A 12,997-nucleotide genomic window follows, 5' to 3' on the forward strand; every position below is an offset into this window, starting at 1 on the left:
TTGGTTCATGTCCATATACTGTATGTACTGGTACTACTGTTAACGCTTCTGTTAACGTCACAAAAATTGGCAACCTTTAAGTGACTGCTGTTTTCGATAGTATCTGTTCCGAATCTGATATCAATCAATCAATCAAACTTTATTTATATAAAGCTCTTTTCATACCGAAAGGTATCACAAAGTGCTTTACAGATTACAACATTTCAAACAATACGCCTGGCACAACCTCCCATATATATATATATTATATAATAGGATTAAATAAATAGATTAGTCAGTTAAAAGCTAAGCTAAAAAGGGTCTTGAGCTGCTCTTAAAAACAAGAACGTTCTCTGCAGCCCTGAGCTCCTCCGGCAGGTCGTTCCAGAGGCGAGGGCCGTAATATTAGAAAGACGCCTCACCATGAGTCTTTTTGTTGACTTTAGGAATAACTAGGAGACTCCTGCCGGAGGAGCGAAGGGGCCGTGAAGGTTCGTAAGGTAAAAGCAGTTATGAAAGATAAGAAGGACCAAGACCATTAAGACATTTAAAAAACATTAAAAGAACTTTAAAATCGACCCTGAAACACACGGGGATCCAATGCAGCAATTCTAAAACTGGTGTAATGTAGTCCCGCCTCCTGGTCTTTGTCAGGACACGAGCTGCTGAATTCTGTAAAAGTTGTAAACCTGAGAGACTCTTTTTGGGAAGACCAGAAAGCAGGGCATTACAGTAGTCGATACGACTGGTGATAAAAGCATGTATTAGCGTCTCTGTGTTGGCCCGAGAGAGAATGGGGCGGACTCTGGCCATGTTCTTTAGATGGTAAAAACCTATCTTTGTGATATTCTTAATGTGTGGAATTAACGCCAGCTCAGAGTCAAAGATCACACTCAGGTTCTTCACCTGTGAGGAAGGATTAATAGACAGTGACTGTAGTTTGGGTAAAAGTCTCTCTCTCTGGACCTCAGGGCTGATGATTAACATTTCAGTTTTGTCCTGGATATATTATAAGCTTTGCGGATAAAATAGAGGTGGACTTTTCACATTGGGTACTAGATAAGAACATTTATTTGACACTTCTTAAAGCAAAGAAAATATCAGGTGACAGGTGATATCAAAATCCCTCTGAGTGCCAACAGTGGCACCTGTGCCAGGCTTTGCCTACCCTGCTCTAAAGTGTTCACTCTGAGCTGCTATTTACCCAGACCGGCACTGTAGTTTATCCCTGGGGTTGCTCATGTTGTCCTCAGCAGGTAAAAATGATATGGTGCCTTCATAGTAGTTGTGATTCAGAAACGTTTTTACTCCTGAAAAAACAAAACAGAGAAAATAACAGTGTAATGGGGCACAAAGGTCCGTCTCAGCATTTGTTGTGTGTAATTTAACAGATGTTAAAATAGCATCCAAGCAAAATACCAGTGCACAGTTATGTTTGTTAAAACCTGCATGTGAAACTAATTGTATTCCGACTGGCATTACATTATTATATGTGATTGTCTTTTCAAGTGAACAGAAACTATTTACTAGAATGTGTCAAAAAACAAGTAATTTAAAACGTTCAGGCCCAAAATAAATGCTGTGTTCAGATGTCAAATTAAAGAACAACGCAAGAGCCATATTTTTAAGTATGTCCATGGTCTTACAAATATTGCCAAATTAGCTGAGCATGTCAAACAAATTTACTTTCATGAAATTCAAGTTGTTAACCCAATTAAAAGACTCCAATTACTACAATCCATTCAACCTTAGACATGTGCGCATATTACTGAAAGCACTTAATAATCCAATTACATTTCCTCTAAATATCTCTAAAAGTGTGTCCTTGTGAAAACACATATAAAATGATTATGTTCCATCTGGGTGCCATTTAATTTGCTTTGTTCTTCCATTTTATAAAGTGGATTACTGTGCTCTGAGTACCATACAATGCATCGAGCGCTGGTACGTGTAGAGGGCGCAAGGTTTTTTCAAGATCGGTAATTATGAAGAGTCACCACAGATTTAGAGCCTGTTTAGTAGTGATTTAGTCATGGTTAGGTCCCACTGGAGTTTGCGATGATGAAAAACTCTTGTGACTGAGATCTTAAACAAACATGGTTACACACCGGCTTAATCATGGTTTAGTCCTGTGACATACCTGCAAGGTCGTAACGAGTGGGACCAAGCCATCTTTTCCTCTCACTGTCAGTAAGCACATCTCCGTAGAAACCGTATCCTAGCAGCGAGACGAAGAATCTGAGGAAGGAGCTGTTGTGATGGACTGAGCAGACGTCCATCGGCTGTGAGTCACCTGGAGAAAAAGATAATGTATGAAATGTTTGTTACTTGTTACTTGTGATACATTTACAGTATGTTGTTGGTTTGAAATATCAACTTAAGTAGCGGAAAGTGCACCCTGATATGTTGGGTAAGGTTGGTGCAGCTGCATTTTGTTTACCATTGTTCTGGGTTTACTGTCAGAATCAGAATGTTTTATTGCCATTGTCATGAACAGGTTCACAGTAAGGATTTTTTTGCGGTTCAATTGTGCAACATGAAACGCATAACACATATAACATATAACACATAACCTTAGATAAATGATAAGCTACAAAAACTATAAGACTACAAGGGCGTGCATAGAACGATTAAATTAAACTATGATATAGGCAACAACAATTTGAGAACAACAGAGTGAGTGTATTCACAGATGTGCAGGTGCATTTAGTGTTAGCAGCAGATATGAGTGTGGACATAACACTGCAATAAAGCAGTGCAAATGGCTGGAACAGGTTATGAGTTCATGAGTCTGATACAGAGTAATTGGGTCTTGTGTCTTGTTCCTTAATCTGATGGCGGAGGGGGAAAAGTGGTTCATGTGGCGGGTGGTATGCGTCTGTATGGACCGCAGCCTCCTGCCTGAGGGGAGAGGGGTGAAGAGTCCGTGTCCTGCTCCGCCCTCTCCTGGTGAACGACTGACTTGCTCTGTTGTGTCGTCAGAGCGGAACGGAAGTGCTCAACGTCTGTAATGTAATGTCTTAATTCTATGCTTACGGCCTGATTTTGATTTGTAAAACAGCGGAGAAAACAAACGCATCCCCTGAGCGTCTGAACAGATGTAGCTGTGAAGAAGGAGCTAACCTACTCTGGACACCTGTTCTTTTTTCTTACCTAACGATAATGTCAGAGAAAAGCGCGCCAGAAGTTGGAATTTCTTTCCGGGATTCGGCCACTATCAGCCAAAATAGTGTTTTCCTGTGACTGTCTCTGATGGATGTTTGGTGAACCTTCACCAGAACCAAAGTGGATTAACTTTTATAACCAACGCAAGTCCCATAACGTAAACTGCGATGGACCAGAGCGGTGAGTCAATCCAAACGCGCATTAGCTTGTGTGTTAGCCATTTATGAAGCTGTGTTGCAGATGTCAACTCCTTATAACTGCATCGTGAAGTAACTTCACTTAATGCTGTCTATTTATATGTCTACTACTGCAAAAGTTGTATGAGCGGAGAGAGTGGACGGAGTTAACTGAATCAAAACGTTCTGTCTTCTGGTTTTGAAAAATACCTCCAGAAAATACTTATATTTATCACAAAAAATAGTGCTCCATGGTGGTAGAGGTACAATATATCACATGAATGCCTACACTTTACTTTGGAATGGGTGACACGACTCCAAGGAGTTGTTAGAAATGTCTGTGAAGGCGGGAGCCAGCTGTTCCACGCAGTGTCTCAGGGTGGAGGGAGAGACGCCACGAGGCCCGGGGGCCTTCCGTGGGTTCAGTTTCAGGAACTGCCGGTGCACATCCATATTTGATATTTGTGAGTTTGAGTGCCGACTTAAAAAAATATCTTAATAAAAATTGCCTAGAAAATAAAATAGGGCAATCTTTATCTGAGGTCAGCATTTATATATAAAGAGATAACAAAATAAAGTGCTCAGTTTGAGATAAACTTAAAAAAAAATTGAGATTACCAGTTTCTTTTATCTGAATTTCTTATCTGAATTTGAAATATCCCGATATATTCTATATGGTCTAACTCCATATTTCATTTAAAAATATATCGATATATGTTAAATATCGATATATCGCCCAGCCCCAGATCTAAGTACAATTTGTGATACCAGTTCATTCCGTAACTTATGTTATAGTTTTAACATACAATACAAATCCACAGTTTTAACACAGAATGTTAAAACTGTGGAGAGAAAATAAGGGGTGTTGCATAGTGTTTCTCCTCTAGGAAACAGACCCCCTAATATAGACCCAATCTCATTCCATTCTATATTTTTTTAACATTAGCAATCCACCTTTGTCTTCGGTTTAGGGTTGATTATATTTTTTTTAATCTTATTTACCACTGTTTCACCAGCACTGGTAAGGTGTATTTACCATTACCAGATAAAACAAACTTTTCAAAGCAGATTCTATCTAAAAGGCAGCTCAAATCTCAAAGATACTACAGGCGGCAGCGGCTTATTTTTTATTTTTGATGCCCTTCAAATTACAACCATTACTTGAGTTCAAAGGTGGCGGAGGTTTTCAGCAACAGGCCAGCGCTGATCATATCTAATAGAAAGAAAACATGGCGCAGCAGTGGTCCTCAAATAAAAGGCGCTTGTGTCTTTTCAATTACTCACCCACAATGATGTGTAAAGCAGACGTGACCGGATCGTTGGTGCCCACTGTGCTGAAGCAGATACAATCAGTGGAGCCTGTTTGAGAGAGGGAGGCACAGGGCAATGGTTGGGAAAACGGGAAAACAGTATCTATCATCATAAGGAGGCATGCAATACACCAGGGCTGGTACCACTCCACTTAAAACAGTTTAGTCAATATCACGGGGGGTGATAAAAAGCAGGTTTGGTTTGCTGTATTTCCACAGTATCGTTGTGGGTAGTTCATCCCCAATGAAGAGTGTTTTTCTTCCTGTATAAATGATATTCCTTTTGATGAGAGTAGCACGGTGATGCCTCTCAACAAGACCAGTCCAGAGTTTGAGGCACCACACACACCAGCTATGATACAGAAACACTTTTCCTTGGTGCCTTTTGTGTGTCTCCATAAATAAAACTGAGAGACTAACATTTTTGGACATGAGCACAGTACTTCTGTATCTTGTAAAAGCTGCAACCAAGTGTGAAAAGTTCAGCTGGATGATTTCATTAGTGATCCGCTCTGAGAATCATAAAACTAATCGCGCATCTGAGTGCCCCCGGCTCATGAGAGCTCCTTGGCCAACAAATGAACGATAAGCGGCATCTCCCTGCTTGGTGAGAAATGTGAAGTTTGACGCTAAATCTTTCAACTTGAAAGGTAATAAGGTCCTATCTCTTTTTCTGCGCCACATGGCATAATTTCAGACCTATCTGCTCCACTTTGATCATGCTCGAGTGGTGAAATGGACCAGGCGCTGCTGATAAAAGAAGACCAGAAAGGAGGGAGAGGGGCGAGAGGGAAGATGAGTGAATCTAATTCGTGATGTTATGGGCTCGTAGTTCACAGAAGCGTGACAGAGGAGCTTGAAGATGTCGTTCTGTGGACACTCACAAGAAGATCAACTCGAACCACAAAGACTGTCAAACTGTGGTGGGGGTGCAGCCAGTGGCTTCTTTTGGCGCTACCGTCAGGCATGGCACACATAAGACTTTATCATTAACCTCTTACCATCCACCTTAGCCTCTTACCCCCTGCCTGAACCGAGCACATTTTCCCCAGCTTTACCCAAATCTAGAAGCTTCTTGACTGGAGCTTACTGCCTAATAGGCCAGTGCCTCATTTGAAACTGATCTACTTTTATCACGTTCTTTTCCATCTCATATTTAGCCGGTTCTTGTTGTTTTTCGTCACAATTTTGCCACTTTTTGTTGAGTTTTTGTCTCTTTTTTTGTAGCGTTCTTGTCACATTTTGTTGCTCTCTTGCCACTTGCTCTTTAGTGCCTTTTTCTCTGTTTTTTGCTGTACTTTCATTGCGTTTTTTGTTACTTTTGTGGCTTTTTTTGGTCACTTTTCGATGCTTTTTTTGGTTGCCTTTTTTTTGCCGGTGTTTTCAAGAAGCTTTTAGATTTTCTCCAAACTGGAGAAAAAGTGCTTGGTTCAGGTGGGGGTTGAGAGGTTAAATGTGAATATTGTGCGCAGGGTGTGTTGAAAACCAAAGTGATTTTTTTTATTACACTTAAATAATCCTTTATCCTTTCTAATAAAGCACAAAAGGCCTTTATTAACTTTCTGCTTGTAATGCTGTAGTTCAGAAGTCTTTTCAATAGCCTTTAATAGAGGGGAAGGGAAGTGCGTCACCTCTTAAAGCACCATAATCGACACTACACAGATCTATAATAAAGGCAAATGTCTTTTCTAAACGCCACACTTTTGATGCCAACAATAGTTTTGCACTGTTCCGCCAGCTCTCTATGCTCATGTGATTACAGTTATCGAGACATGTCACACAGCGAGCGAACCTTTTGCAACACAGGGAATGACTATTAGTAAGCCATTAGTGACTGTCAATAATGAGGAAACTATTAATATATATATATATGTTGCTCCGTCTGTGCTATTATGGTTATATCAGTCTATTTTTTTGTACTGTTCCACCTGCTTTTTCTATCTGCTTCCTGTTTAAAATGGAAGGTAATAAACACTGCGGCTAAAATCACACTAACTGTACTCGACTGAATGTCTGTTTTTGTGTCAAACATGCACTGAGTATGTGAAAAATAATCTCCCTTTGGGAACAATAAAGTCTAAAGTCTAGTACAATATGTTGCAACATTACCATTAACAAGCAACTTAAATCTGATGGCATAGTTCGGGAGTCAGCAGGACTTTTTGCAAGTTTTATTGTATAAGATAAAAAAAAAGTCTTCTGTTAGACGGTTGTTCCTGTCACTGTGTATCTAACGCAAAGAATTATTCATAGTTACTTCATTATGGCTCACAGATGCATAGAACGAATACAGCTACAAACACCGTCTTTAATTGACCTGCATTGTGCGCTGTGTTATGCTCTGGGAATTAGATTAGTCTGAAACACAGGTGACAGGTCCAGAGTGCATTCGATGATTTGTTGGCAACAGAAGGCTGATGGTATTTCTTACTTAAACAAACAGCTGTCAGTGCCTTTATGTAGATTTGTTTAAAACATAATACGATTTTTTTTACAGTATGGAAAAGCAACCAGGCACTTAAAACAAAAATACATTTAAAGTCAAATTAGTCCAATCTTTATTCTGCTAGTGGAGTGAGATGAACCATATTGGATATTTTTCAATGGGTGTGGAACGATTCTCCCCACACCAACCAGTCTAGATCCCTGTGGGAGTGACTGGTCTTTTCACTGTAGGCTGAGATCAACAACAGCTGTTTATCTCAAACTTTTTGCATTAATTTCACTTTTCTTCGCCACTACCCTCTAACACCACACAATTCGATGGATTGCAATAAACTTAGTTAGTGTTAAATGCTTTCTAAATGGGCTCAAAACAAGAACTACATTGTTTTTATTCTGAAAGCAAGTGACCAACGGCAAAAAATAGCTCTACATTATTTTGCCCTCACACAGTATAAGTGAGAATTTGACAAATGCACATTTATTTCTGCTTTGAGCCATGTCGTATTTGCTCCAGTGTGCATTCTCCCTCATCCAAGCAAAGCGTTAACCCCCAAGTGAACTGCTCCAAAGCCCATTGCACAGGTGGCTCCAGGTCAGAGCGGCTTGAACCCCCTTCTGGGAATGGACTGTAATAACACCCCCAAACCGATGTCCTGCCCCCACAACGCTTCTGTGTGTCTGTGAAGGTGAAACAATGATCTGTACAGGACATTGCAATGAGCAATCAGCTACACAGAGATATCATTGGCTTAGTATAAGCTTAAAGGGATATTTTCAGGTCTCATTTCCTTGTTATCCAGAGTGTTGTTGATTTCTGGAGATTTGTTTGTTTGTTTGTTTGTTTATTGTTTATTCCGAGTTCAATGTACAATATATATATACATTTTTTACACCATTTTTTACATTAACATGTGCAGCTTTTTATTTAGATATTATTTAGTTTTTTTTAATTCATGCAGTCCTTATATTTGAAGAGTTTAGTGGGTGGTGCTAGGCTAGTGCTAGGCTAGCGCATGTCTATGGTAACTAGTAGCCTGCATTAAAAACAGTCTAACCAGAGCACAGTGCACCTGAGGCAAATCACTTAAAACACCAGACTGCCAATATAAATGTCTGTGTTGATTGAATATTTTTTGAAATACAACCATTTTGCATTTAAGGCGAGACACGGCAGGTGAAAGTATTGATTTTTCACGCAGTTTTCTCTGAATGAGAGAAAGCCGCACACGGGCAGAGCCTGAGCCCTTGTAGAAGCTCCCACAGACTCCAAACTTTCCAGTCTGAGACCTAACAATATTTTGAAGGTTTTTTCAGAGGGTTTTTTTAATATCTAATTCCTAGTCTGATTTATTCAGCTTTGAAACCAAAAAAACTGGCGAAATTTGAGTTTTTACAGATTTTTTCACTGATGATTAGTTTATTGAAAAACTAAACAAAATATCCAAAATCCCCTCTGAAAAAATCTTTGTTACTAATATGTCAATAAAATAAAAACATAAAATTTAATCTGGCTCAATTCATTATTTTGATTTCGTTGCCCAACATGTAGGCAATTTTGGCCATTTTAATGCTCAAAATGCCTTATTTTTTTGTGAAAACATAAAATGACAGAAAAAATGCAATGCAATTTTTTCTCATATTTACATCTGTAATGTTCAGCAAAATCTCGACATTTTTTTTTTTCCCTATTCACCTGCAGTGTCTCGCCTTAAAAGAAATAATATTTGAGCAGCATCAGCTTCCTGGTTGTAAACTACGCAGCGGCGGAGTGATCTGCTAGGTTACCGGATATACAGTAGTTTACCTGCGGCTGGCGTTACCACACATTCACAAAGGAGCTTTCTACAAATCAGATATGGCACCGTTTGGAGGACTACCCAATGATTTTGAAGAGGGTTTTAATGCAGGCAACTAGTTCCCTTAGACATGCGCTAGCCTAGCACAAGCCTAGCACCACTAAACCCTTCAGGACTGCATGAATAAAAAATAAATTAAAAAACTCCAGAAATCAACAACACTCTGGATAACTAGGAAATGAGGCCCTATGTCAAAAATCCTGAAATATCCCTTGAAGTAACAGCCCTACCCAATTTTACTATTGCAATAACTTAAAATCACATTGTGCAACAAGAACTGTTCACTGTATACTGTGCTCAAGTAACTGTTGAGGAGGCGTCCCTTACAAACTTGAGGAGGCAGGATGAAATTATGAATAATAAAGCCAGCATTTTCGTTCCAAATCTCACCGGCTGGGATGATGCCGATCCTCAAAGTGCTTGGCATCAGCTGAGCCTCAGAGTCATTCAGATCCACTTTGTTTTCATCTTGGGTCCGAGTCACTAAACCATGAACAATTTCACTGAATATGCCATCTCCTCCTACACACACCACCCTGCAAATAGAGATATAACAAATTGTTTGTTACAGAAACCTTAGCACAAGATCTTACATTTAAATGATTATGAAGTGTTTTTTTTTATTTTATATCCAGATTCAGCATAAAGTATGATAAATACAATAATAAAATAACAACGCTTATAGGGAACTTCATGTTCTGGTGTTTGGTACCGGTGCAATAACCCATTACATGATATATGGCCAGTATATCCTGTTACAAAAATGATCTTTAGCAGAAATAATTATAATTGAAAACATACAAGGTTTGTGAAGGAGACGTTCTTTACAGTACGTGCTGCTCTGATTCAACACACAATGGTAGAGAGTGATTTCTTAATACGATCAGGTTCATGAACTGCGATACAAATGAACAATGGCAAGCGTTAAATTGATTACCCATTTGCTCAGCCTTTTACAACAAAGATTCATATAGAAATAAAGAAAAAGCTACGCCACAGAATCCTGGAGCATAACAGGAGTTGGCAGTGAGTCTGACTGTGAAAGCCTTCAATACGTAAGAACATCACACTGTGCCAAGCTGCATTAACGTTGTTTCACAAAGACTACCACAAATGCACCCATGAATTACTTTATGAGAAGTCTGGAGGCCTGGTTTAATCAGTCTAAGTCCGCTTCACAGGACTGAATACAAGCTGGAGAAGAACGAGCACGGAGTAGAAATGCTCCTCATCAACAGCATTTTAGCCATACATGCTTGAAAGTTGAGTTAGCAAAGGGCAATTGCACTATTAAATTGATACAATGCAACACTGCCTGTATATGTTTTTGTGTGTGGCAGTCTGGTGCAGCTCGTGGAGATATTTTAGGTTTAGTTATTTTCCTTCGCCGAATGTAACTTTCGAATAACCTACTAGATCTAGAATCTCTTTAACTGCAACAAATTCTCACCGTTTATTCATTACAATCTGCATTTGTAACTTTTTGTAACTTTTGAAGGAATTCAGTTTGTAACACATTATTATTATCATTATCACCAAACCAGTACTACGTTGTTCACTGGCAATGGTCTCACTCACCCATCGTATTTGTCCAAATCGGCCTTTGTTTCCAAGTGATTTCTTGCATGATTGGGCTGCTCAGTAACTATGAAGAAAAACAAAAAGAAAACAAAGTTTTTAGCATTATGCATTTAAAGTATATTCTCAGCCTGGTATGAAAAAGCCTCAAGTAAGAGAAAAACTTTTTGGAATTGCCTATAGAATATACTATATTGTTTGCATCAAGTAAACAATTAAGCTTTTATACCATTTGGAACAATATAAATATATGACAATATTGCAGAATATTTTTGTTGTACTTTTAAGACTTGAAACTAAAACACTAGTCAAAATGGAAACCTTAAAACTGGTCTTAATTTTATATACTCACCAATAACATCAGTCGAGATGCAAGCCTTGTGAAAAAGCGGCGCTACCTTTTGGTCGTAAATCCACTTTCCTTGCCTCTTGCCCCCGAACGGATTGATGTACACAAGCAGACTTTTCGGTCGGTTAGCTGCACAAGCAAGAGACGATGTTGATTAAAAATATTCAATGTTTTCAACCTCTTTTCCTTACAAATGTGCTCCTGACAGCCATTTGATGAAGTTTTCATTAAGCAGAGACCTTTCGCAAAATGCTCAGTCAAAGTGACTAGCAGCAAAATACAGAGCTGTGAGAAATAAATGGTGCGACTATGAGCGGGGTGTCGGCTAATGCAAGAGTGGTGCATCATATGGTGATAAAGCTTGAGATGGGGGGGATGCTAAATGGCTTGTTTATGATTGTGGTTTAGGCCAGTGTTGAGAGGGAGAGAGGAGGAACAAACTGAACAGCAAAAAAGCCCACAGACTAAACATTATTTGAGGACAGGAGAAAAACAGGTAAAAAATATTGTTTGCCGACAAGAAGAAATACATAAAAAAAGCCATGCCACTTTGACGATGCCTGATCTAGTTGATCTCGAGGCTAAGAAAGGTCAGGCTTTGTTAGTAGAACTGTGTGTGAATGCTACGTGCTGTTTACTTGTTGTGCAGACTGACCAAATATGTATTCGACCATAATCATAATTTTCTTTATTCTGATTACTGTGTAGATGGGGAGAGTAACTTTTAAATGTTTCCTTCTTCAGTTAGCTGATAGGTTGTCCAAACACATAACTGCATATCTCGTCAATGAGTGCGTTTACAAGGGCTGGAAATTCTGGTTATGGCAGTTTTCGGGATATGGTGTTTATATGTCACTGAGAAAATAAGGAAACCCGGCTTTTCGTATTCAAGGTCAATGATATTTTTAAGCACAATACGGTGAAAATATTAAAAGCATAAATGTGTGGCTGATTGTTCTTTTGAATGTTTTGCTCATCCACTACGTCCTGAGCTACAGCAAACGACAACGACAGCAGATTGCGGATAAGTCGTTACCTTTACCCGTCCTGGGTCTGTCTGAGCCACCGACGCAGACCAGGGAGCACTGGGTGAAGGTTTGAACCCGGGGCGGGTGTGAGAGAGAGGAGCTGATGGAGTTCACCGGTAGTTAGTGGAGGATAAACTTTATTCATCTCTCAGTTGTGGTCGACTCCTCTCTGCGTCCGGAGGAAAACCAGCCGCCTTGATAGTTTCGCATAAATCCACATTACGATGCTTCTTTCCATTTCTTAAAGCAGTACTAAGTAACTCTTCCCCCTAGAGGGCATAAGCGCAACTGCAGGTGTAGTAGCAAGTTACGATTTTTTAACTTTTTTATTGTCTTGGAGAGTAAATACTACGCTGACAGGAAAGGCGAAGAGAGAGAGGGTTACTGTGCATCCAATTATACAATGGAAAAAAAAAATTCACTCAAACTTGGCTGTAAATACTGTTTAAAGTGACGTTAGCCCGCAGTTAGCTTTGCCCGTTAGCATGTTAGCTTCTTCTTCGTGATTCCACTAGTGTGTATTGCTTTCTCCGGACCGGTGGCAGTCAAGTTGCAAACATGGTTTTCTGGCCAGAGACACCAGGGGGAGATGAAAGACCCTCCAATCATCCCATAAACACTTGTATTACCCCCACAGGGACTACGAAAAGGATTTATTAAGGTAAACACGTTACTTAGTACTGCTTTAAAACCGGAAAATAGTGTTTACATTAAGTTATATTACGGTTACTGATGGAAAATCCCAGCCACAAAATCTGTGTTTCTCAAAACCGGGAAACTGCTATTTTCTGTTTTAATCGGGAAACTGCGTTTATACGATCAAAGACAAAACCGGAATATCAAAAACTCGAGCCCTTGTAAATACACTCAATGTTTATCAATATGACCAGATTGTGGGTGTGATTACTCCAAAGTTAGGTAATAAGACGTGGTACGCACTGAGTATTGAGAGCTGATCACTGATGGCTCTGATCCACCGCTCACATACGATAAGGTCAGGACACAGGAACACAACATCAGTGCAGCGCCACTGGTGTTTGCTGGCCCTCAGCACATAAGAGACTGCAAAGATAAAGAAAGTTAGAAGTGGATATGCAGGGTGACTGAACCT

The 12,997-nt window shown here is 39.6% G+C and overlaps 1 protein-coding gene across 1 annotated transcript in view; it reads right to left on the reverse strand.

The window, feature by feature from the left end:
• Positions 1 to 12,997, reverse strand: part of cerk (ceramide kinase) — a 51,384-nt gene that overhangs the window by 24,323 nt on the left and 14,064 nt on the right. The window contains exons 3-9 of the mRNA XM_079582773.1: positions 12,826 to 12,948; positions 10,862 to 10,987; positions 10,510 to 10,576; positions 9,322 to 9,467; positions 4,605 to 4,679; positions 2,120 to 2,272; positions 1,184 to 1,289 (exon numbers count right to left, since the gene is read on the reverse strand). Coding sequence (XP_079438899.1) covers positions 1,184 to 1,289; positions 2,120 to 2,272; positions 4,605 to 4,679; positions 9,322 to 9,467; positions 10,510 to 10,576; positions 10,862 to 10,987; positions 12,826 to 12,948 — 796 coding nt within the window. The remainder of the gene's footprint in view (positions 1 to 1,183; positions 1,290 to 2,119; positions 2,273 to 4,604; positions 4,680 to 9,321; positions 9,468 to 10,509; positions 10,577 to 10,861; positions 10,988 to 12,825; positions 12,949 to 12,997) is intronic.

The sequence above is a fragment of the Gobius niger genome (genome assembly GCF_951799975.1).
Source record: "Gobius niger genome assembly, chromosome: 2".
Taxonomy (NCBI): domain Eukaryota; kingdom Metazoa; phylum Chordata; class Actinopteri; order Gobiiformes; family Gobiidae; genus Gobius; species Gobius niger.